Here is a 26,346-nt window from a genome sequence, read left to right as displayed (position 1 = left end):
GTTTGTTCATCTTCAAAATGTTTTATGTACAAGGTATAAAACATGAAGAAGATTCCAGAAGAAAATAGTTTAAATTCTTGTACAGATAGAAAGTCTCACTGAGACTGGTTCATGGCTTTCCCTCAAGTAGCTAGAATTCCTCTCATCATCACAAATTTTTTGGACTCCCCTGCTCCAGATGTAAAATGAGTGTGCTAAAAGCCAAGGGATTGCCATTTTCTCTGCCAGAAGAAGGTTGTGTCAGCAATTCTGTCAGTTATGCATTAGCTGCTGTGTGAAAAAGGCAGTCTTTCTCAAAGGCTGCTGAATGGGGCATCCAGAAGCTGGGACTTCTGTGTATGCAGACTACCTGGCTGGTACCTACAGGGGTACAAGCACAAGCTCTCTACTGCTCTGATTGGCTGCCCACTAGTTGTCTTGCTAGTGAGTGTCATTGTCACATAGATTTGTGATCACTGAATATAATATCTCATAAAAACTGTGTGCTAAAGAAGTACAAGGACTTCTATGACAGTCTTTGCAAGCTGCTTTCTGTCCTCAACTTACAGTGTATTTCAGGGGTAGACTGGGAGGCAGAAGTAGGTTTCTAATGGACCCCAAGGGATTACAAAAGAAAGATCTTCAACAAAGAATGGTCTGAGATAAAATCTATAATTCAGACAAATCTGAATTTAAATCCATCTTTGGTTTCAGTCTGCTTTTCTTGTCAGAGTATAGCTATTCAAATAAATTATGATCTTACAACATATACTTTGCTGCTTTTTCCAGCAGAACAGAGGAAGTTAGCTACCTTTTGGCAGCCTTTAATATTGTTGGAATAAATTATACTAATTTAGACTAAAGTATACAAATGCTCATCATTAACCTAAGGTAGCAGAAAACTGCCTATCTCAAGGGAAATTCTGACTGCAATTACTACAACAATTATTTAAATTATACTGTAAAACCTTAATTTGTATGCTGAAGAAGAAATCTTTGATAGCGTGGTTCCTTGTGCCATTTAATGTCTTTACATACATTCTGCCGGTATGTAGTAAACATCAAAAAAAAAAGTTTTCTAATAATTTAAGACAGAATGTTGATTTTTTTTTTTCTCCAAGATTAAAAAAAAAAATAAATTGTTACTTAACTGAGTCAACCAATTTATGCAGAACTAGATCCTTAGCTGATGTAAATCTGGGTAATTTCAATATCTTCTTTGGTTGAAAAATGTGTCCTATATGTTTATGTGAGTAAGAAGATTCCTTGGGGAAGATTCACTCTCCTTTTACAAGAGTTATTGCCCTAGAAAAGAGAGAAGGGAAGTGTTCATCTCTCCCTTAAAAACTAGAATTAGAGATAGAAGATTCTTTGTTTCTCTAGTATATTGACCTATATCTCTAATGTCCACCAAACATGGGAGCCAAACTTGACACAACTTGCTGTAACTGCTACCCCACGAGCCTCTTTCCGTTTATTTCTGGTTTGGGTCCTAAATGGTTTTTGTAATGAGATATCACAAATGCTTGCATTTTTGCTAAATAATTCTGCATTCCCTTCCCCACAGCTGTCCCCTACACCGAGAGCATTATATTCTCACCTGCAGTTCCTTGCACTTGTCTCCTTTCTGCTTTGTACTAAGTACATGAGTTCCCATTCACTCGTGCTTCTCAGGGTCCATATGCTTTCTCAAGGCACAGATTTCAGTAGGGAAGCAGCTCTGTGCTAAGGACCAAACATACAATAACTTGATTCTAAATACATTTTCATATCTGCTTCTCTGAATCTCTGTGTCTTAACATTTTCCTTACAGGATGAACCAACTACTGGAATGGACCCTCAGTCCCAGTGCCTCCTATGGATCTCTATTGTCAGCATGCTCGGAGACAGACCCGCTGTGGTTCTAACCTCACACAGGTAAAAATGGTTAGAATTCAGAATTCCAGAGTAGATGAAGTTAATCTGCTGGCTTTTTATCCCAAATATTTGTTTTCTATTTTGAAAATATGGAAGGTATGTGAAGCTGTAGAGGAGAAGGCTCTGAGGAGTCCTTATTGTGGCCTTCCAGTATCTTAAGAGGGCCTAGAGGAAAGGGGAGGGAGTTTTTAAGATGTTGGGCAGTGATAGGACTAGGGGGAATGGAGCAAAACTAGAAATGGGTAGATTCAGATTGGATGTTAGGAAGAAATTCTTCACAATGAGGGTGGTGAGACACTAGAACAGTTTGCCCATGGAGGTGGCAGAAGCTCCATCCCTGGAATTTTTTAAGGCCAGGCTGGATGTGGCTCTGAGCAGCCTGATCTAGTGTGTGGTGTTCCTGTCTATGGCAGGATCCTTGAGCTCCCTTCCAACCCTGACAATTCTATGATTATCCATAGTATGGACCTAATGATGGTGTCACAGAGATATAGAGATAGCTCTGGTTACTGCTGTGAAAGGCAGTTGAGGGACAACAGAAACAGTGTGGAAGAATCTGGGTTTCACCCTTCCACTGATTGTGAAACATCTTGTTTTATTTGGTGGAAACTATTCCTGGAGTATTTAGTAGAAATAGTGACAGTCTATCCAAATTAGTTGAGTTGATGGTAGGATATTCAGGAGTTAACAAAATTACTTCTATCCAGTATTTAATAATTGATACTCAGCAGTATTAAGAGTGTACTCATTTAGACATTGTAGTAAAGAGCATCTTCAAATGCCTGGGCACCATTCAGCAGCTAAAATACAAGTAAATAGAATATTTTAATGGTGTTTTTAATGGGAAAACTTAGTGTGTGTGGTATGTACCATTCTTAATACCGGGAAAGTCCATTGGGACTGTTGGCAACACCCATCTGCTAGAGGGCATTAGCCTTATCTGCCTGCTTTCCTAAGTAGCTGGGGGTCCATATATGCAAAGCTGTCTTTGACAGGAATGTTGGAGACATTCCTGGCTGCCTTACAGCTTCCTCTAAAATATTCTGTCTATTCATCACAACCAAACTCACATTGTGCAAGCCATGCAAAGCTTGCTGAACCCATCTCCTGCTGAAGGAAAAAGAGGATTTCAGTTACAAGTGCATCCAAAGGAAAGAAGTTGCAAGGAAGTTTATCAAAATAAAGAAGGAATACACAGTGTTCATGTCGTCTTTCTGTCTCCTTCCTGGAGAAAGGCCAAGAGGATGCAAATGTACAGAGATGTTCCACTAACTCATACTAGTTGATGAGAGAGTGACAATTTCTTTCCTCACACAGGATTTTGTGAACTTTGCTAAACAGCAGATGGAAGATTAGGAAATCCCCTTGATTCCTCATGCAGCTGGAGCCAGCCAAAATGCAAAGGTGTCCCCCGCTTTGCATCCACAGGCAGTCATATAACTAGCATTTGGTGTGCAGAGTGCAAACAGAATCATAGAATCATAAAATCATAGAATCATAGAATCAAGAAGGCTGGAAGAGACCTCAAAGATCATCGAGTCCAACCTGTCACCCTAAACCTCATGACTATCTAAACCATGGCACCAAGTGCCACGTCCAATCCCCTCTTGAACACCTCCAGGGATAGTGACTCCACCACCTCCCTGGGCAGCCCATTCCAATGAGCAGTACAAGGGTAAAACAAAGGTTCCCATGCTCAGTATTATACTGATTTTTCCTTTTTCATCTTTCTGAGCACTGTGCTCACTGAGCTCTAGCAACAGCCAACTTCTATTGCTCTACAGGAACACTAATGCTCAAAGCATCAAAGGCAGGTCCTTGGAATAGAACAAAATCTTCCTCTAACAAATTTCATTATAAGTCACAAGAAGAGGAGTCTCCTTCCTTCTTGTTGACCTATAAAGAGCATGGCAGTTTCTCTGTCAGGTTCTTTCATGCTGGCAGGCTTTTCTTGTTTAACTTTTAAATCAACTGCTACCAGTCAGGTCCCAAGGCAGAGTGCATTGCTCAGCTTACAAGTGGATTCCTGCCATCTTGAGTGTAGGAGACTACCAAGGTCACGCTTGTGCTGGGAGACTGTTTCACTGTCTCACCAGCTGCCAGTAAAAACAGACATTGTCTCAGCCAGGAGGGGAAGAATTAATTCAGAACTCAGATTTGGGCAAGACATGTGCCTTTTTTTCTTAAAAAAAAAAAAAAAAAAGAAAAGAAAAGAAACACTTCCTAATGAAAATTACCTCACCTTCAGATTTCTCAAATAAAAGCAGAATGCCATAATGGAGCCAAAAAGGAAAGCGAGTATGTCCAAATCTGTCAAATGTTTTGTTTTCTCATGGAAGCATGGAAAGAGACATCTTTATTTATAAACAAGACCAATTTTTTTTTCTTTCCTGTGACTGGAACTTAAGTGGGCATATAGTGTGAATAGGGTATGTGCTGTCTTTGTTCTCAGAAGGAAAATTTCCACCTGCTTGTACTCCACCATGCACTCAGTGGGAATTTGTTTGACATTTAGTTCTTTTCTCTGGTTCACAGTTAAACCAGTGGAAAATAACAATACTGAAAACAATTCATAATGATGTATTGCTTCAGTTACCTACCAGATATAATAAATTCTAAGAAATCTTCTTCAAGACATGCTATACAGAAATAAAAGCTGGGTCATGTAGTTTTACTTTGTCAAGATTTTTTTTCTTCAATTGATGTAGATTTAACAGAAAAAATATGTATAGAAGGACATTCTTGCTTTTGACTGTACAAAATATTATGAAACTTCAGCAACCAGCTGTAGTCTTCTTTTGCCATAATTATTTCAACTGATCTCAAAATACAGTCTACAATTTATTGCATCTATCACCCTTACAAATAGTTGCAACATGTTTTCCATACATCCATTTTAGATAAATAAATTATGAAACAAAACAGAATCTATGCATTCTCTTCCTGTTCTAAAATGGCTTCTTTAAAATGCCATTCAGATTGATTGCAATCTTTTTTTTTTTAACTAGATTTGCACAAAACCCAAGTAAATCCCACTGAACATCTTGTGAATAAGAAAACACAGGAAGTCCAAAATGTAGCTGATTTTTTCTCCCTGGCACTCAAAATAGGAAGGGAGCTAGCATTCTGAGGACTAGCAGTGACTTCATGTATTTACAAAAGGTATTAAAAATTATTCAGAAAATGCTGACATAAAATGCTAGCTAAAAAGTCCTTTCAGTATCATATGGACTTGTTATATGAAAATAAACCAGATATCACAGATAGAGCATAGATCAGATCATCTGAGTCTTAGTACTAGTATGCAGTTTACCACTGAAGAAGACTAAAAACCAAACAAAAACCCCCAACAACACAGGATGTATTTGCTACAAATACTTCTGAGTTAAAATTCTTCTGCAAATTAGAGGTTAGACCCAAATCAGGTATTTAAGATATCGCCTGTTTCTTTATTCCAGAAGTCATTCATATTCTTTGGTAATATTATTTGTTACAAAGCACCTGCCACCAGGCAGCACACTCTTCTTCAAATCAAAGGCAGCAGATCATGCAACTTTCTTCAGGTCAGCTGGCTGAGCTGAGCTCTCTAGTAGTTAGCTGGTATGTCCTCGTTCCAATGCACTTATGTCTTTCAGAATACCACTGCTAAATTTGGAGCTGCTTTTCAGCACATACTTCTTGGTATCTCTGATCCATCAGTCTAAATGCACTAGTACAGGAAAATCTAAGTCAATCAAGTTACAGTGAACTGTAGGGGCTTTTGGTAGTTTTCAAGTGCATACAATTTTTCTCCGTAATGGAGCTTCAACATGCACCAAAATCCTTTAAATTAATTCACTTATTTGGTAGGTTTATCATCTTTTTCTTCTTGAAGTTCTGTGCAGTATTCAAATGAAATCTATTTTTCTTATAACAAAAAGGGAATAATGGGCATTCGAAGACTTGGATAATCCTTGAATTCCCGTAGGTAGGTGCAGTGTTTATCCTTTGCCCAAATTGTCATCTGAATGAAGCAAAGGAAGGTGAACAGCCCCACTGTAAGGAAAGGAGAGAAAGACACATTTCATTATTGCATTGAAAACACACTCTTATTGCTGACATTACTTCAAGGTGAAGTACCAAAACATTACTCACCTGGAACACACTGAGTCATGATAGTGAAACTGATCCAGGTCCCCACCTGTTTTGGCCAAGGAAATTTAAAATATTTCTGGTGACAGCATTTGCATTTATGTCTCTACTGATCAAAACCAACCTTGTCCTAGTATAGGTAAATAAAAAAGCCAAGGTCAGCCATATCCATTTCTAGTGTTAGCACAAGATACCTTTAGCCAAAAAGGTGAACAGTGCCATGTTATCATAAATAAAACCTTTATGTTTGCTTACACAGCTATTACCCTGACAAAATTTTAAGCATTATGACATAGCATCCTTTCCAATTTTCGATCAAATTTGTATTTGTCATGCCTCTGTCAGTGCTAGGAATGGCAGCTTTCTATAGTCTGAGGCCAAATGGTGTTCTCATTAATGTCTGGTAATTTCCACTGAAGTTGAAACCTGATGCTGTCTTGTGCAAGAGCAAATTTTACACTGAGTTGCACTGTTTTTAACTGGTCTTGAACTGAGTCCAGATTTTAGATCCTGATTAAGGAATATGAACCAATAAACAGATTCAAGCTTCTAAAGCAGCCACCACCAACACAAGTCACTGTGTAACTTGTGGAAACAGGGAAGACAATCTGGGCCCATTTCCTATTTTGTCTGCCACAGTACCTTCTGTTCATCTGCCCACTATCTTCCTGCATAGTGTGTTATTCCTGAACTCTTTCAGATTATAATTCCACCAGACACAACACACATCCAGTGGCAATTTTCCTGTTCCTCTCTGCAAAATGTGCACTGCTTTAAAATAGATATGTCTTGTCTAGCAGCCATACTGAATCGTAGGCCCAGGCTCTGAGCTGTCTCTTCAAGGCTAGTCTTGTAACTACTGCTTCAAGGGAGGAGAGGAAGAACAGACAACTTCATGTGTGCTGTGTGATTTCATGAGGTTTAGGGAAGGAGGAGAAATATATTGAGCCAAACTATCTCAAAGGTTTCTTTCATGTTTAACATTCTAAAAGAAATGAAAATATATTCAGCAAAACTAAAATATTCTCATTTGAGAATACATACCTCATATGTATAGTTAGGGCAAGATACAAAGAAAAACAGCCATGTGAAAGGATTCTTTGTTGGATATGGGATCTTACGGGTTTTGGATCCTATAGATTAGAAAACAAATCATAAAATATTCACACTCCTAAACATATTGTTTCCTCTATAGATAACCCAAATCTGCCTACTCCTGTGTCTCATCGCTATCAGACAGACAAACAGGATGTGGGGAAACAAGTTGTCCTCTGGACCCACAGATGGAGTAGGATAACTTCAAGGAAATGCTCTGAGCATTAGAAAGTCATCTATAGATGCCTTTGGTCACAGTCACTCCTGTAAAAGGTACCTCAAGTTCTATATTTAAAAGTTAAAGGTTTTCTCAGATTGTCACAGAATAGAATTGTAGCAATCACAGTTGACAGCTGTAAGATGTTTGGCTCATGGTCAAGGCTCCCTGGCCTGCACAGAGATCTTGTGCCCCCCACCCTGTAGAAGCCAGTGAAATTACATTTCCTTGCTTCCCAAAGCATAGTTGATACTAGCACTAATTCCTTTTACATTACCAGTGTAACTAACATAATTGCTCCTCCCAACACAATCTGGTCCTAACCAATAAAAGTTACAGTAAGAAAAGTAGCGCTGTTTAATGAGCAGGTGTAGGATTTCTTGCACCGTCTTATCTCTCCTAGAAGCCAATCTTTACAGTGCTGAGCAACCTGCACACCCACAGCAATCAGCTGGTGGGTGTCAACACCCTCCAGGATCAGGTCTTTCACGAGGTAGAGTAACTGTAGAAGTACTGAATGGCTGTGCAAAAGTGAAAAATGACAACAAGTTTTTACCCTTTCTCCGGAGGTCACTGAGCACAACATGAATGGAAAAATTTCCAGCTTCACAGAGCTGCAAAAAAAAGCATGACTGAGTTAAAAATGTGCTTCCCTTCTATTTAGCCTCTTCCTTTTTTCTTTTCTTGAGGTACTTTGAAAAGGAAAAAAAAAAGTTTAAAAAAGAAAAGAATCTGTTATAAACAAGATTTTTAAATGGGAGTTAACACACCATCATAAATATACTTAAACAAGACTGCTCTCGAACATAAGGATGGAAAATCTTTGTTCAAACATGAGTGGATATTACAGTCTCTTATATATTTATGGTATTTGCCAGCAAACATGAATTCAGTGTCCAAAAGATCGTGTATTTTTTACATATACAATCCCCATGAGATCTAAAGGCATTAAACCAAAGGGGATAAAAGTAAACCCAGGAGATTCTTGCTTTACTTTTTGTTATTCTTCTGTATTTAAAAGCATCTGAAATTTTGACTTGGATACTTTTATTTTATCAGAAGTTTTTAAATCCCAAGGAAGATACGAGTTGGGCTCTAAGTAAGTTTTCTTCTTTAGAGTATAATTGATATGAATCATGACCAGCTTCCGCCACTAGTTTTAAATAATGCTTCCCCAATCAATTATGTAGAAAGCATGCTGAAATGACTCATTTATATGATTATGGCCAATCTCCAGTGAGTTTTATTCCCAGCTCAGTACTTTCAGCTATGTAGTATCTCTATAAAATGGGAATAGATTATTAATTTACAGAGTTTTCATACTGGGAAGCTGCTTTGAGATCCTGCGGTCACTGATGGTTAGTTTCCCAAAGCAAGTGAACAGCTGGTGTCCTAAACAAGTTACACATACATAGGAAAAATGGGTCCATCTTTTTTTGCTACACTTAGAGTGTTTCTGCATGTATGAAACATTCCTAGAAACTGTGAGAATGGACACCGAGTTAAGAATTTTGCTTCATAAGGAAAGCTGTAAAAAATTCCTCTGTCACTAGAAATTATCAGCAACATACGTAGTTGTCCAGGTCTCCAAGTTTTATGGCCTGTTGTGATTCTTAACTCTTAATAAATAGTTCACAAAACAAACTCACTAGCTTTTTCACACAAACTGGTAGTTCCAGGATTCTTTTAACCAAATAAATATACCAGTCTTGGAATGGATACTGAATCAAAATCTTCCCTTGTGTACAAGATCACATTAAAAATTGACAGATTTCTCTGTTGTGCATGCAAGTTTCAGCTTTAGTAGTATGTCCCAAGTGTTCAGGTTTGAAATATCTGTTTATCCTTCTCACTCCTTCACTTAGACAACATAAGAAATAAAGCAACAGGTTTCAGCATTTTTTAAAAAGAGTAGACCTACCAGAAACATGATCACAGCAAAATTTATCTGCTTTTTCCCATAAGCTATTAAAAAGAAAAAGAGTACATGTGATTAGAACAAATATACAAACACCTAAGTACTTAAATCATATTGAGGGCTGTTTTGCTACTTACAAGGAGGAGTGTAAAGAGGATGATTGATGTAATAAGCAAGCCAAGCTGCAAATCCCCAGTAATACAAACAGTTCTGAAAAACAGGGAATTTTTCTTTGTTTTAGTACAATCCTCTACGCAGGTATTCACTGCAAGGACTGTTGATAACAATCAATTGGTCTGATCCTTCAAGTTGCTGATAGTGCAAAAAACAATAATACTAAGTGTGGTAAGGTGGGAGCAGATGACAATTGATAACAGGAAAAAGTAGTGCTGAGAGTAAGAGTTTCTTTTACATATCTTGGAGTTAAGTTCATAAATAGTTTTAGAAAGTACGATTGTCCTATTGAAAACCAATTGTCTGCCAATCCATTTGGCCACAGATGAAGTGACATACAGACTGTATGATAGACAGACCTATTTTGCTTATCCCTGAAATTTTGTAAACTGACATCTATATACTGTGCTCTCTTCCCTGATTACTTTGTATTGCCCTATCTCTTGCTTTCTCTTCTCCTTCACCTCATCAGTTTTCTTTCCCATGCCTTAACTTTTCCTACCTAAAGCCACCATGCCTGACCACTTTCCTCTGCCCTTTGACATTAGTTTATCCCCTGTACTACTGCCCTTGACTATCTGTGATCCTGCTTCCGTTCTCTAAACTGATAGCATAGCTGTCACTAATGGTACCGACTCATACCTGATCAATCTCAGAGCTTTGTGAAGCTTGCCAAGGCTTCATCTGTGGGAAAAAAACTCACAACCTACTTACTATAGCAATCTCTGCCTCTTGTTTGGTTTTCCTGCCATAGCCTTGTAGTTTTTAATCTGATACTGCTGCTTCAGTATCTTGGTGACAAGTTAAATTCTCCCTCTTTATATGTCTGTAGGTAGGAGGTAGGCATTTTCTTGGCCCATTCCTCTTCTTCTTCTCTGCTCACACCTTTAGGTGCTGTTTTCTTGCAAACAGACTTTAACACTTGTTGACAACTCATAAATTTGCTTCTCATCAGTTGAGATTTCTTCCTTTATTAAAACGAGTAGCTCAGTTTTTAATGTTTGAGGACATGCTTTGTCATCACCTGGGCTTCAACAAGACCAAAACTGAACTCTTTATCTACCTTTCACGCTTCTCCTGTTCTTTCTTTCCCTCCTGTTTTTGGTCTCAAGTAAAACACTGATCCTCCTTCTGGTGATGACTTTTCTTGGCTTTCCTATAGTTTCACATACCTTAGATATTTCTAGGTCTTTTTGGTTTCTATTGCACAGCTCTCCTTTCCTAGTCCTGCAGCCATAATTCTTACCCAGTGCTCCATTCTTTCCTGTCCTGACTGGTGTTACATTTTCTGAAGGGCTTGAATGGTGCAGCCTTTTCCCCTTAATATATACCAGAACTTCATTTCTAGCAAATAAAACCTCCCCAAGTGATTACCTTTCTGCACCTGCAACCCACCCTAGCTGACTCCACTGTCTGACAGTATGTTTTTCTGAAAATGCTGGTGAGGAGTAAGCCCCCCCACCTGCTGAAGCAGTTTTATCAAACATTCTGTTGCATTTCCACTTTTTACTTTCAAAGTTAGTTGAATGACTGAAGAAACCTCAGACACAATGGACACCCTCTTGGGTATGCTGTAATACAAACACATATATAGTATGTCCTTGCTCTGAGATTATGTATTAATAGATAACTAATGAGAAACAGCAAGTTATTAACCAATAGTTACAGATCGGGTGGGATAAATGGGCAGAGAGATCAAGTGACTTTCTTGTGATGACTTCCTTTTTCCCTAGGAAAAGCAGCAGAGCAATAAGAATGACTCCAGTGAGGAGCCATCTGGTTAGTGTCCTATCCATAAACTACTGCTTCCCCCTAACACTACCTTCTTCTACTATATATTATTAATTGCTGTACAAACTTAACTGGAAACGGTCTCTTGTAATCCTGGAATGGCATCTTCTGAAAAACCTTTCCCACAGGATGAATTATATGGCAATGGATTTCAGTAAAGTAAAATTAAATTTAAAAAAAAAATAATCATGGCTTGGCTTATCTCCCAGCAATACATGCTGTAATTAAACAGAACAAGTACTATTCATCCAAGGAACATGATTCATTGAAAGAGTATTCCTCAGTTATAAGAAAAGGAGCTTTAGGATAAGTGGAGTCTGCCACTGCTAAGTTCCTTAGTGATAACAGTACGAATGTCCACCAGCCACTAGAAGCATTATTGCTCATACAAAAGCAGGTTCAGGCAGGAACATCAAAGTACATGCAGACTTCATAAACTCACTTCAAAGAAAGAAATTGTTTTAATGAATCTTTCATATTCCAGGTGGATAGTAAAGCTTTAAAACAATCTCTTCTAAAAAAGATTTTGTGGATCAAGTTCAGATATTGCAAGGATCAGATAAATAACTTATTTCTAAGTTTACTAAGTTATGGTAAGTATTTTTGTTTTCTTCAATTGATTATTCTTGTGATAACCAAAACCATTTCTGTTTATGTTTACTCATGGCCAGCATGTATCCTTCTGTCTTATTCTATTGTCTTCTGGTTTAAATGATGTTTCTTCAGGTCCAGTGTTTTCTTTCCTTCAGATTTTTTATAGAAAGTGACAATATCCTTTTTTTCCCATGAAAATGTTCAGTACGACCAATTGTAACACTGATCTTTGAGGAATGCCACTGGTACCTTCCTATTATTAAAGGTCTGACAGATCCTTTTCTGGTGCAACCACCATCATCTTTCTTTTTGTTAGTTGCTTTATCACCACACAATTTTTTAATTAATCCCTTTCGTATTCATCCTAGGCCAGTTGTTTACTAAGTCCAGATAAATCAGACATTCTACCTTTCCATTGCCCAGAAAAATCACATACCTTAGAAAGAATTATACTATGTTGGTATATAGCAGGAACTGCTTGTGATAAATCCCTGCTATATTTTACAGCATCACTTACTCACATTTCCATTTGGTAAACAAAGGATAAAAATCACAATCTCATAAATTCCTGTCTCAGATCTCTGCTTATTGAGGCTGAAGTTAAAGGTAGCTCTCATTGTGCTTAGGAAATAAGCTATCTATATCTGCTATGTATGTGACCAAATGCTTCAAGAAGCTCCATCTACCATCTGTGCACGAGGAAAAAAAGGGAAGAGGATGTGATATGTTTCTCACTGGCACAATTGTGGAGATTTTAAAGCAAATGAAATCCAAGCACTACTAAGCTGGTAGAAGAAGAACTTTCAGATGAAAGGAAGTACCACCAAACTGAGAAAAGCAGAAGTGATTAGAATGACTGGTACAAATGTCACTTGGAGCAACAACAGGTTGTATCCTCTGAAATCTTCTGAAAGGGGCAAGTAGCTGTCAGAGATGGCAGTAAGAAAATCAAGTTTTGTCACACGGTACAGTTTCTTTTTCATGGCAAAGTTGCTAATTTATCTGTTGCTTAGCATTCATTAGCTATTGTTGTGTCAAGAACAAGTCTTTAAGAGATCTGCTAGCTTTTTAACAACCCTTACGCTCAGCACAATAAATTGCTAGGGAGGATTCTTGCTAAGGGCTGCTCAGCTATAGACAATACTTCCGGATAGGTATCAGCAGAACTACCACCACATGCACAGCTGTAAGGAGCTAGCCACAAGGTAGAGCTTCAGCTGCTGAGTATCACTGCCACAGGACAAATTCCAAGCAATTGTCTAAATACCAAATGTTAAATACCCAAATGCTGATACTATACTATACACTTGTCCAGTTTTAGATGATAATCTCCTGTCTTGCTGTGCATAAAGTGTATTTTTAATGCAGTGTGCAGTCTGTTGCAAAGATCTGTAAAATAACATGAGACTGTGAATAACAGCCCACTGCGCTGCTCCACACACATCTAGGAAACAAGGAGTCTGCATCTCAACAGCTGCTCTGTGCCACAGCAGCACTGGTAGGATAAGGAAGTGCTTCTGCAAGGAGAAGAAAAGGTGGAACAACCAAGGTGCTTTCCACTGAATCAAAGATAAATTTACAGTTGCTTAAAATAAGCAAAGAGAGTGTTAGGAGCAACAAGGATGTAAAATGAGTGTTTCCAAAAAGTACTTATTTGTACTATATAAAAAAAAAAGCAGCCTTCCCAATATTGTGCCTAGGTGAGCTACCTTAAAAATTAACACTGTTACAGAAACCTTCACTCCCAAGGAGCTAGCTGAGTGGGCAAGCTCACATTCTGAAGGTTTCACATTCTAAGAGCAATGAGAATACTGCAACATGAATAACAGTATGGCAGTGTGCGTTATACAATAGCAACATTAAGAAGTCTTTTGAAAGAACTACAGATTTATTGGTGAGATTTGCTGTGCATTACTACAAAAGCCACACCAACTCTATGCTGCAGAGACAGAGCATAGGTTGGCAAGGTTGGACTTGTAAGGGGGGCTATGGATAGATTCTGACACAATTTACCTTCACAATATTCCTCAGTGGCATAGTCCCATGGGAGAAGCGATGAACAAATACTGTTTCAATCAACCTTTTGATGTAGTGGAAAGAATGGCAGATACATGCCAAGCTAGAAACAGCAAGACAAAAGCATTTAAGAGTGCTTAAAAACACACGCATGGCAAGACATTTGGAATAAGAGTACAATGCTAACAAGAAATACTGCTCAAGCCTGCAAACAGACTTACTTAACTACTGGATGTGGGCTTGATGTAAAACTCTCATCCAGTCCATAGACAAAAGGCATGCGGAAATAAAACAGAAAATAGATGAACAATGGACCTGTATATTCTATCAAAAATACCTGCAAAAAGAGAGAAAATAATTAGACAGCTGAATCAGATGCCAGTTTCGCTTTGGTCTCTGTGATAATTAATGCAGTGGGATTTATCAGCTCCACTGACCTAGGATGGCATTTAGAGAGGCAGGGAGAGAATAGCAAGCTACAAAAGTGGTAGACATGCACATAAGTGATCTGCAATGCATTTGCCTCACTTGCATACCAACGGCCATTGCCAATGCAGCCAACACAGTATGGGCATGGAAAGATAATCATGGCAGTCCAGAGATCGTGATAAATATGCATGCACGTTATATTTACACAGCTCTAACCCTCCTCTTGCCCTCAAAAAAGGTTGCTTTATTTTAGGTTAAAATGAAATTTGGTGAAGAATTTATCTTGAAAAAGAGGCACTTTGTTTTTAATGAGTGAATTTTGTTTAAACTGGAAACACAGCTTGCAAGTGTTCACAGGTGACCCCATCTGTATGAACAGTTAGCACAGCAGATGTCCCAGGAAACAATCATGAATACAATGTTCAAAAAACCTTTAATGTCAACACACACACAAAAAAAAAAAAAAAAGAGAGGAAACCAAAGAAGCCATTGTCTAACTTGATTTCATTTCATTTCAGATAGATATGTATTTCTTGGGAACAGAATTTTAAATCAAAGTTAACTTTGGACCAAACATTAACAGTTTAATTTTCCACACTTCTATAAGTGAGGAAGGTAAGTCCATACTCCATGTACAGAGAAAGAAATGAAATTGATTGCACTTCAGTAAAAAAAAAATAAAAAACCCAAGAGTTTTCTAATTTATTTAGAGTTATTTCAACACTCAGAAAAGTTGTGTTATTAACTTCTGTAGCAATCAGCATTTTCTCTGGTGAAGATCAGATTTGATTGTGAATTAGAAGTTTGTCCTTTTTATTCAATAAGACTAAGCTTGTATTCAAATGAAGTAGCTTGAAGGGCAGAGACCGCAGAATGTAAATGGAAGATTATGGAATGGCAGAAGTCTGGTGTTACTCTGCACCGTGATATTTTTAGTATATATTAATGCATGTGTGCCTTGGAGTTTACATTGCCATTAGAAGTTTTGCTGTCTTACTGGGGTTTGGGTTGTGTAATAGCTGCCTGACTTTTTGGCATTGCATCCAATATAATGATGTGAATACTCAGTCTTGCAGAACATTTGACCTCTTTTTTACGTCCTGTGAAGGTTGTCTTTGCTGTTTGTCATTAACACAAGATTTTATTAATGTCTCATAGCTAAGAAACGGCAAATGTGTCTTTAAATTACTGTGTCCTTTTCCCTTTGTGTTGTGCTCTTTCACTAGAACCAGTGTATGTGCATAACGGGCCTTTTGAAGAACTGGAAGAGTTATTGGTCATCTTACTGCAGGAGAAACTTGTAGCAGTATAATCTTGATCTTTGTCAGGAGAGTTACACAGGCCCGATGAAGCAGATCCCCAAAGGCATTTAGACACTTAGTTCCTTGTGATTTGAAGTAGATTTCTAAATCCATTTGAGAATCTGAACCTTAGTTTAGTAGAGCAAACCTACCCTACAGCAAGTTTTCCACTGCTGCTCTCCCAGGGAACAAGGCATTCAGAATATCATGTTACTGCTTTCCCTAATTAAATGAACTGAAGCAATGAGGATTCATTGCCTGCATCCACTATTAGAGCAGGCATCATGCAGAAATACTGGAGAAATACAAAAAGTGATGTAAGGATTAATTATGGAACAAAGCCATTAAAATGGCTCAGACTTGATGCATAGCTCACCATAGTCCAGCCTATCTGTGGCCCTAAATCTTTAAAATATAAGGTAGCAGTTGTGCCAACAGGGAGGTGCTGCAGGATTTCCTCATCCTTCAGAGACTTTCCTTCTGAGAAGGAAAGAAGTAATTACATCTCAAAGAAATTCAAGTCAGCTTTGACAGCATACTAACCCTATGTTGTGCTTTAACCTGTGATATTCTTTGGCATGACATGGGTTTATGGGAATCTCAATGAGTAAACTAAGAATGTTTACACCTAATTTTTACTTATCCCTGTAATCACATATAAGCAAGGATCCTCTATTCACACCAAGACATTGTGGAGAATTCTCAGTCCTATGTGCCTGCCTAGTCTAGTAGACTTGCTTCACCACTGCTACAGCAGAATTTGCTGATGGTTTACTGCTCTTTAACATGGTTCACTAACCTCCTGTTCAGCTGCACCGCAATCTCTCTCCTCATTCTTAATCACCAGACAGACAAAACCTAGGATAAGCTGACATAGAAAGGCTCTTCTACAGAGGTTTTCATTGCCTCATTTTTTTCCCAACAAACAAGCTAGGTGGTGATTCCATGGGACTTGAACCAGTACTCAAGCTTTTAATGCCTAGAACTGGGGGCATCTCTAAAAGGCCAGCATTTTCTCATGGCATGTCTCACAATGTAACTCCATGGAAGATTCCAACAAGGTAGAGTTAGAGAGTAGTTGGACTTGGTGATCTTAAAGGTCATTTCCAACCATAGTGATTCTGTGAAGGCAGATCTTTGAAGAAGGAAATAAGGTACTTAGACACCTGTTTACATGGATAGATTCTACATAAATAATCTTCACCAGCATACTTTTAAGAGGCTGTTTAAATAAACTTATACTAATGGAATCAAAACAAGAAAGTGCTATGCTTTATACTGAATGCTAGCATGAATTAACACAGTTGGACTTTTTGTGCACTCAGGCCATGTACTAAGTGGCTTCTAGTAGCAATACCTACAACTGCATTAATGAAGTCAGGCACATGGCATCAGCTTCATCAGCAAATTCTACATCCATGGCATTATGGTTTGCTTACCTCAAAAGAACTGTAATTCTGACCCGAGAGCAGAGGAATATGTGAATTGATAGCTCTAACTCATAGCCTTTTTAGTACTCCCAGCTGAGCATCATTGCAGAGATCGTTTCACTGCAGCTAGGGAAATTAGTATCTAGATTCTGTGCTGCCTGTCTGAAAGCGAAAGTGCTCAGTAGTTGGAAAGTGCACTGTAACAATGTGCAGACTCCTGAGTTAATTACCAAGTGTCAGGCACTCTCTTCAGTCTTCATAGTGCTAATTAACATAGCTGGAAACTCATTCTTAAGAGCTAATACTCATGCAAAGTGCACCTTTTATGCCTGGCCCCTGCCCGGAGCTTTGTTACTCTAGTCCTCACAAGTACTTACTTGGATCAAGTTTTATTGACTGCCTTGCTGGATACCACTGAGGATCTGTAAGACCATACAGAATTGTGTGATATACGATGTTTATTTTAGATCATGTACTAATGAATGCAACAGAACAAGATAAAATTTAGTGAAACATTTTTAGAAATATTTATTTTAGACAAATATCTGTAAGAAATTATGCAGCACTAAAAAAACACAGATTTGTATCACGATGGTATAAAAAAATTATACTAACAGCATTACATTAGCAGATTACTTAGCATTATGGTTGTGTGCAACGTGTTTCAAAAAAAAGTAGTTTTCTCGTATTTATATACCGGATATTCTGATGTGATGTGAACTGCTGTAAAAGTTATACTCACATAATTTATGGAACATCAGTCTGATCTCCCTAATTGTAGCATTTGGTTCCACCTAGGAAACAAAAAGTATTGCATATGTAAGATGCATATTTTGAAAGACAACTACTGTATGTAAGGTTATACAAGTAGAAATATAACTCAGTGTAACAGGATAACTTTCTTACAGATGGCTAGGATTGGTTTGGATGATTCAGAGTACTTCTTACAGTAGAAAGGGAGGATCATTTGTGGCATCTGTTTCAGAGGCAGCTTCTCTATTAGTAGTCAAGAATCACTGCAACAGCAGTGACAGTTCGATGGCCTGTAAGCAAGGCACAACTTGCACCATCTTAGTGAAGCAGATGAAGTTGTGCTCTTTGCCCAAAAGCTTCTAGAAGAGTTGAAGTACTCTGTAGACAGTACAAAGTCTTCGTAATCATTGCCTCTTCAGTGGCCAAGCAAATGCTATGAGATTACATACCCTTCATAACCACTAAGTTTACCTAAGTTAGTCATTTTTCAATAGTCAGCATTTTAAACAGATTTTTGTTTTACCTTGTCTAGGAAGCATAACTGTTTCTTTGTCCTCCAGTCAAGGATTTCCACCTGATAGGAGACAAAATGGTAATTACCAATAAATGGCTAAATAATCTCTGAACTCTTAGTTGATTCCCAGATTCACAGTCATTGTTCAGAGTGAGACACCATTTCTCTTGATCATTGAACTGTGTTAAAAATACAGCGGATGATCTCAAGAGACAGCTTTAATCATAGCCAGGTTCTCAAAGCACTCAATTTGTGAAGAAAACAAAAAAAAAAAAAAGAGAGAATTCTTGCCAAATAAATTGTCTTCTCAGGTAGATATATTCAGAAGCAGGAATAATTAATTTGTTGATTAAAGCACAGTGACCTAGGGTATTTTATTAAGCTAAAGGAACAAATGAGGATAAATTTCCCAGGAACCATTAAAGAACAGAATTTTTATGATCTGTAAAACTAAAAAGACAGTTTGAGGGGAAAAAGTGTAACTGTGCATATATATGCATATAAGTCAACATGCTGAGGACTTGCAGCTTGAAGATTAATGTGCATTGTTCCCTGAATAATTGAATTCTAAAGAGAGTGGAAAGCATTGGCAGACATAAATAATAGATGCAGCTTAGGATATGGGCTTCACAAATCCTTAAAAGGTTGTTGTAGGAATATTCAGTATTACTCTTGCCTCTCGGATCCCTTGTGTTATTAGTAACTACATATTCCAAGCAGTGGTTTAGCTACAGCTCTGAAAAGGAAAGAGCAGTTTATTTCTGTCATCAAATGGCACTTTGGCAAAAGGTTATGATTTTAATCAACAACCAAGCAAAAATTCCTCAGATGTTTCAAAGTTCAGCTGTGGCAAGCTAGCAAGACCTAAGATACAGTGGTGGTGTTTTAATGTAATTTGTTCTCATAAAATACTTTGTAATGGAATGTTGTGGTATATCTAAATGAAAGCTCGAAGCTCATCTGTCACACTAAATGACTGACACTATCATTACTTAGGACCAAAAGAATTTGTTGTTTTTAAAATAAACATCTAGCATTGATTATGTTTGGTATAACTGGCCAAGAGGATAGATTAACATTAGATTGCAAAGATGATTCCTTACTAAAAATAGGAGTCACAGCCCAGTATCTTTCTAATAGGGTTGCTTTGAAGAGATCACTTGGTTCAAGTATCTTATTTCCTTATTTTACTTATCCCAAACCGTTCTTTCTCTGTTGGTGCAGCAACGGAGCACTTCAGCTGCAGCCAGAAGTATCAAATCTGATCTCCACAAGGAATACTAATGCAGTGATGTTTTCTGCTTATGCATTGTAAGCTCTAAGTGGATAAGCATTTTCCCACCATCTATGTGTAAAAGATTACTGGGATATTGTATGTTTCTCCTTCACTTTTTTACATTTGAAATAATACAAAATTCAAGTTTTAGTGTCTTTGTGGGACATCTCCATCAGAAAGCAGATGAGGTGGATTTCCTTCCCAGAGGGCTGTTCTTGTGATACAGCATTCTGACTCTTACAGTCCACAGAACAAATACTGTGAAGGCTGTAAAACCTCTTTTTGTCCCTTTTGATGCCAAGTTCCTACAAGGGTTATTGAAATCTTTGGTGTATCTCAAAGCTCTTTTATCAATGAATACCACTGGGCTGCCCTACAGACTGCAGCAGGGCCCACAACTTTAGCAGTCTCCTTCCCATTTCATACCCATTCCCAGTGTATACATATTGAATGAGAAACCCCCCAGGGGTAATTTTAAGTCTATAGCCTTCAGTGGCTGTATCAGAGAAATCTTCTCCAGGCCAGTTACAGATGGTTTGGATATCTTTCTGGCACCTACACTCTTCTCATTGTGCACAAAGCCAGACTAAAAATTATAGAGCTTTTTGGGGTTTTTTGCTTTGTGGTTTTCATAGATGTGGCTGCACAGAAACATATGTGCTTTTGTGAACCTTTGGAATCAGTGGAGAGAACAAACAAAATCATCACAGATCTACACTGATACTTGGTTTCACTCCAGGATGTTTTGTTGAAATGCCAAACTGACACACCTGTCTGTACTGGCCCATTTCTTCAAATACTTAAGGGAAGCCTATATAGATGATGGATCCAGGTTCCCCTTGAAGGTGCACGGTATAATGGTAAGAGGCAATGGATACGGGTTGCAATATGGGAAAATCCAATCAGATCCAAGAAAATTTTTTCACCATGAGCTTGGTCAAACACTGGTACAAGTTGCCTTGAGAGGATGTGGACTGGTCTGGACAAGATCCAATGCCATTTGATCTAGTTGTATCTGCTTTGAGCAGGAATTGCACTACATGGCTTCCAGAAGCCTCTTGAAACCTAATTTATTCAATGTTTCTTTTGTTGTTTGGTTTTTTGGTTGGGTGGGTGGGTGGATTTTTTGGTTTGATTTTTTGGGGTTTTGGGGTGGTGGGGGAGGAGTGTTTGTTTTGGTTTGGGTTTTTTTGATGCCCATTCCTGAACATCAAACACTTCAGTTGCTTTCAAGATCTAAGCAAATATCAAACATTCTTTCTTCCTTTTTCAGAAAGGCAGACACAGGAACACACGTTTAGATTCCACTCCAACCCACAGAAAGTTTTGTGACAACAGAGTGAAAACAAGGTGACTTTTTCCTCTAGTTATCACACCTCCTGTCCGTATCAAAACATCCCCCAGGCTTAGATACTCTCTGCATAAGGGACAGAAACGCCCTGCTATCCAAAGCAAGAAATGTTGTATTTTCTGAACATAATGGCCAATCATATCAACTTGCATACCACTGAACACAGTGTTTCCAGTCTCCAGGCCCAGCACCAAGTCAGTTAATGTATTGGTTGGCAACAGTTTTTAGACACCCAGCAATCTGTTCTTGGAACGCTTACTGGTGGGTATCATCCCTTTCAAACATAATTTTTTTGGCTCAGAGAACTTATATTTCTATGTGTTTTCAAAGCATTAGCACAATAGGACACTGGCTGGTGGCATGCACTAGCTCAGTATGACTTCCAGTCCACTTATTTGGTGAATTTTTAAAGCCATTTTAAATTATGGCTTCTCTAAAACCACCTTGAGTAGAACTCAGTCAATAGGCAGATATGTGCAAGATGGCTATGTTCAAACTCTTTTATAAGCAAATACAAATTTATGTCTTCAATGTTTAGAAAACCAATTTCTTCTTGTGCATAAAAATTAAAGTTTGATGGTGTCTTTAAAAAAATAGGAAAATTTTTGATTAGTGTTATCAAGGACAAAGTAATTAGTATATAACATAAGCAGAGAAAAGTATTCAACTGTTAAAATTTTATTGAGAAAATAAAAGGGAGAAAAGCTTATTCATAGGGGAAAACAGTTGAGCAAACAGTTTAGAAAAGAATTTTTAGGATGTAGTGCTCCTGCAACAGGATTACAAAAATATAGTTGATCAAATTCCTGCAGGTTAAAGGCTTATCAAATGCTTAAGGATCAACAGATTTTCAAAAATTATGTGATAACTATTATGGAAATGCTGACACAGTTAGCATGTCTGTGCATCTTGGAAGTTTGATTAGAAGATATTTACACCCAGCATATTCAGTAAACCGTAGCTGGGTGAGATTTTCTGATCACTGACATAGGTATCTATCGTATGGATTTCTTTTGAAATTACCTGGTTTACAGTCTAGGAACCAAGCAGTCTGAGAAAGAGTAATGCAGAATGAATTCTCCCTGAACTATTAAGAATACTTCCATAAGTCACGTTCTGTGAATTTAACACTAAAAAAAAAAAAAAAAAATTCAGTGTATGCCATAATCCTAATTAAATCTTTCTAAACTTTTTTTTCCCCCTGTGGAATTCTCTGCTTCCTTAGACTTTTCTGGTAGAGTGTGCTTTTCCTGAAGGAAGTAAGCAAGCCTTTGTGTGACCTCACACAACAGCACATCAAGAATAACTTTCTTGAAGCTGATGGAGTTAAGCCAAATGGAAATTACTGTAAGTGTAGTTACACTGAAAACTCTGTTTGTGCTGCTGCTACAACTGACTTGCAGACTGAAACTTTTGAATGGACAAACTGTTGCAGAGGAGTCAAAGAATCCATCTAGAACAGTATCTTTCTTTCTGATACAGCCAGCAGCAGGTGACTCAGAAAAAGTAATAAATCAGGGCAAGGATGTAGTAACTGGAAGGAGAAGGCAGACACAGACTGTAATTTTCCTGCACCAGAAGTGCTGCCTTTGTATTTAATAGCTTTTCATGGCTATTCCCTCAATTAGTTTATCCATTACCTTTTAAACGTATGTAAACTTTCTGCATGCACAGAATCCTGAGGCAGAGAGTTCCATAGCTTAGCCACATCCTAAAGCACAACCAAGGCAAATGTTTAACCACAAAGTGAAATTTCATCATCCTACCTGTGGAGTGCTGGACCTTAACTCTGTAAGCAGTCCAACTAAGTAAAGCCTTACCTCTCTGAAACAATTGGCTCATATTTCATGAACCTAGAATTTTATTACATTATTTCACTTTGCATAAAGAGAAGGGATATCATAACACTCATACTCAAAAGGTTAGATTTCACTTTTGTAGAGTTTAAATGTCAAACATTTACAGTTTCCCACTACACACTTATTCCTCAGCTTTCTAAGCTCTGTTCCTATACAAGACAATGAGAAACACTGTCTGAAATGTGCTGAAACTCATAGCACATTATTATTTCTTCCACCCATTTCAGATTTGTTAATTAGGCAAGCTAGCATCTAAATCCTCAAGGACCTTGCTCCAATAAGCATCTTTATCCCAAGGTCAGCACAATGCACAGGATTTAGATTATTTCTGAATGAAACTAAAATGTAATCTAAAGAGATGATCTCATTCTTCCTACTTTATATGTAACGGTTAAGCACACTGACAGGAAATGGAAAAATTGTCTTAGTGTTCTGCCATTTCCAAACCCCACAGAAGGTTTGATCCACCAAGCAAGGAATAAAGGATTCAAGAGACCAGAAAGTACAGGCAGGAGAGGGCAGGAGTGTATTCCAGTGAAAAATGCAGTCTCCTACAAAAAAGAAACCCTGAATTTATGTCTCTGGACTGCTTTGAGCATTGTTCCCTTTCATTGTCAGCCTGTTTAGCATTCCCCTTTAATGGATGATTTTGGGGACACCACACAGTGAAGGAGTAGAGTTGAAGTGAAATTGGGTACCTTAACCAAATTGTATAACCACTCTTAAAGCTGGGTGTATAACCTGAAGGTATGGCAAACCCCAATTTGCTTCATGGGCCTGGACTTCAAAATGGTAACAGGTATAGAGCTATAAATTATTATCATTCAGAAAGACAAGTCAATTTGTACAGTTGATAGGGAATAAAACTAATTGGTATAGGCATGATTAAGAAGGACAAGGAAGGTATATTACCTTGGAGTGAGAGGCTGGTTTATTTTTCACAAAATAGAAAAGCCTTTAGAGGTTTGTGCTTTCACAGCAAATTCTGGCCCTTGAAAGCCTATGAAAGCTTTCCAGATTTTACTAGCATGACATCTTCCAGGAGGAGGATACACAAGATGAGAAAGGAACCTGCAACAGCTAATAGTGACTCAGTGGGTATTTACTTACACTGGCTAACAGAGAGCTGCACATTTCCCAGGCATACTGAAGGGTCACATCATTCACTGAGTATTACTGTCACTATGAACGAGGTTGGAGTGCCTCCATCTGAGAACCTGTGCCAACTTTGGCTCAACACTAAGCAGACATCCAGGTTTTTCAACACCACTGAGTAGCCCTTTCCATGCACAACAGAGAATATTCATTGCCTCAGTGCTTTAGTTTATGACAATTATTTTCTACACTGAAAATATTCGGGTAGAAGAAGCTTATAAATTCTTCATGAAATTAAAATCATTTATTTGCATCAGCACTGTGATTTGCAATATTGAACTTCAGTATCTATAGTTCCATTACTGCTCTTCATGGATCATTTATTGCATGGATGTCAAAATGTACATGCAGTATGTATGCTTTTGAAATAGAACTGAAGAGATTCAGGGCAGAGATTTCTTCTTTTTTTTTTTTTTTTTAACCTAGAGGTTTCAAGGCTAGATCTGCTGTCTTTTGACAGCTCAGAAAGCCCTGAGAAATTTGGAGCCCTTAAACTGACAGCTGAACTCACAAGATTTGTATCAATTTGGAAAAAAAAAAATCCAATCAAGTCTATCATTTTTTCTAAAATAAGATTTCTGATTTCAGACATAGCCTTCAAATTCTGAGTAGATCAAGGTATATCCTGCCAAGTATTGTTTTACTACCATATTTTCCTAAAGTAAGTTTCTCTCTCAAGCTCCACAGAGAAAGAGGACACATTGTTGTCTTTTAAAGCAGCACAACTGAACATAGAAAGTGTTGGTAAGCCATGTGGAGAAGTGGGGAGAGAAGAGAAAGAATGTTTCTCCCTGTCTTCTCATCTCTTTCTGTGATAATTATGTGTTACCTGTGAAAACAGAGCAGACATCTCCAAACAGCAGGGAAATTTTCAGTAGTGTCCCTTTAACCAGCCATTCAGATCTCTCATATGTAGCCTTGTCTTGCTCAGGCAGCTCTTGGAGGGTACAGAATCCTAAAATCCTCTGCTGTCCTGCTTTTGGCACTTGCTCTCAATGCTCTTACTTGATGAGACTTTAGACAGCGCAGCTCTGAGTGGGAGAAACCTTTGTAACAGGAGCTGTGACATCCCAGCAATGTTGGCTAGGGCAGCAGTCAGCCCCCCTTGCATTCAGAGGGTTTTCACCACAGTCAGAAGGGGGAGAAGCTTTAAATGCCAATGGGGGGGTGGGGGGGTGGGGCAGTACATTATTGCTGTTAGACTGTACTGCAGTTCAATACTATCAGTTCAATCTATCCTCAAAGTGAAGACTCCTAAACATTTTTGGTTATCACTGCTCACAAAAGGCACTTCCCATCCAAGCCAGTTAAAGTACAGCTATGGCTCTTATGACACAGATTTTCTACAGTATGAGTTTATTTGTTCCAGTGTCTTTCCTCTGGGAAGTCAGAGCATCTAAAACTGTCAAGTAGGTAAAAAAGGTAGAATTCGTTAGCCTAACTTCAGAGCTCTCTACTAAAGATTTATATCTGAGCATGCCACATAGACATCCTTTGTATGGAAAGGAGAAATGCAGGCACTTCTAGAATAAACTGTATCATAAGCTCTGAAACATCCAAAATAGGTCAGAAGAGTTGTTCTCTAATAATTCTGGAGAAATGATCACTTAATTATCTAGATACAGGTGTCAATCATACATTTCTAAATTTTCAGAGGTGAATCTCCTCAAATTATCAGGTGCAGTGCTTTCAGGTATGTACATATTTCTGTAAACTGTAGTTGTTCTTTCTAAGCTTCTCCTGTGCTATCAGTGATAGAAAAGAAGAGGTGAAATCAGAAACATACCAATACCTGAAGTAAACAAGACTTACTCTAAGAAATGTAAAGGCAGCCATCAGAGGCTTTGCATACCAGTGCTAATACAGACATCTCGTAAGTAGAGGGAAATCTCTCAGGCACCCTGGGGTTTTTGTTGTCCATCTATTAGGTCCAGCATGCTTTGGCTTAATTAGGTGGTTGCTCATAATTCTTGTTACTAAGTTTCAACACAGCCAATTCAAAAAAAAAGGAGCTAAAGGTGCTTCTAAATATGAATCTGCCTTTCACTGGCTTCTTAATAGTCACTTCAATACAATGTCTGTTTTTAAGCGTTTCTGTCATTACCTCTGGTAAGGAAATGGAAAGGAATTAACAGCCAGTGTCTCAGCACCAAGAGTCAGTCTGATGTTCTTGCCTATCCTTTAGTAAGTCTGCTCACCAAAACAGTTTTATGCATGCATAAAGGAGAGGGCCTCCCTATGTGCTCAGGAACATATGAAACTGATTGTGTCCTAAGCACGATCAAATGCACAAACTCAACAAAAAGAAATAGTCTACCAATAAATCTCTTCTAAAATCGTAACAGTCATTCTAAAAAACTCAGACAGCAACAGATTGTGAAGTGCTTTGTGGTTCTTATAAGGAAGCACCACAGAAGAACAACAAAGCATGGTAGGGAAATGAAAT

General features: G+C 38.1%; 1 protein-coding gene across 1 annotated transcript; it reads right to left on the bottom strand.

Annotated features, from left to right (window-relative positions):
- Positions 1-5,803: 5,803 nt before the first annotated feature.
- Positions 5,804-25,770, bottom strand: TECR (trans-2,3-enoyl-CoA reductase). The gene is made up of 15 exons (XM_054384270.1): positions 25,753-25,770; positions 22,527-22,597; positions 22,248-22,359; positions 18,269-18,319; positions 17,735-17,786; positions 17,370-17,414; positions 15,939-16,042; positions 14,054-14,169; positions 13,830-13,935; positions 9,395-9,467; positions 9,261-9,304; positions 7,896-7,953; positions 7,072-7,160; positions 6,031-6,076; positions 5,804-5,931 (listed from the first exon to the last, which is right to left on the bottom strand). The coding sequence occupies exons 1-15, from the start codon at positions 25,768-25,770 to the stop codon at positions 5,804-5,806; spliced, it is 1,113 nt and encodes a 370-aa protein (XP_054240245.1).
- Positions 25,771-26,346: the final 576 nt, after the last annotated feature.

The sequence above is a fragment of the Indicator indicator genome, chromosome 10, assembly GCF_027791375.1.
Source record: "Indicator indicator isolate 239-I01 chromosome 10, UM_Iind_1.1, whole genome shotgun sequence".
NCBI lineage: Eukaryota > Metazoa > Chordata > Aves > Piciformes > Indicatoridae > Indicator > Indicator indicator.
The sequence above is the reverse complement of the archived record's forward strand: the minus strand, read 5'-3'. Positions and strand labels throughout refer to the sequence as shown.

Bases quoted from the DNA above. Each gene is read 5' to 3' on its own strand.
- TECR (XM_054384270.1), bottom strand. The intron at 17,415-17,734 runs GTGAGTATAACT...ATGGTCTTACAG, and splicing joins ACTGATGTTCCATAAATTAT to ATCCTCAGTGGTATCCAGCA. The intron at 9,468-13,829 runs GTAAATTGTGTC...CCTGTTTTTCAG, and splicing joins CACTGAGGAATATTGTGAAG to AACTGTTTGTATTACTGGGG.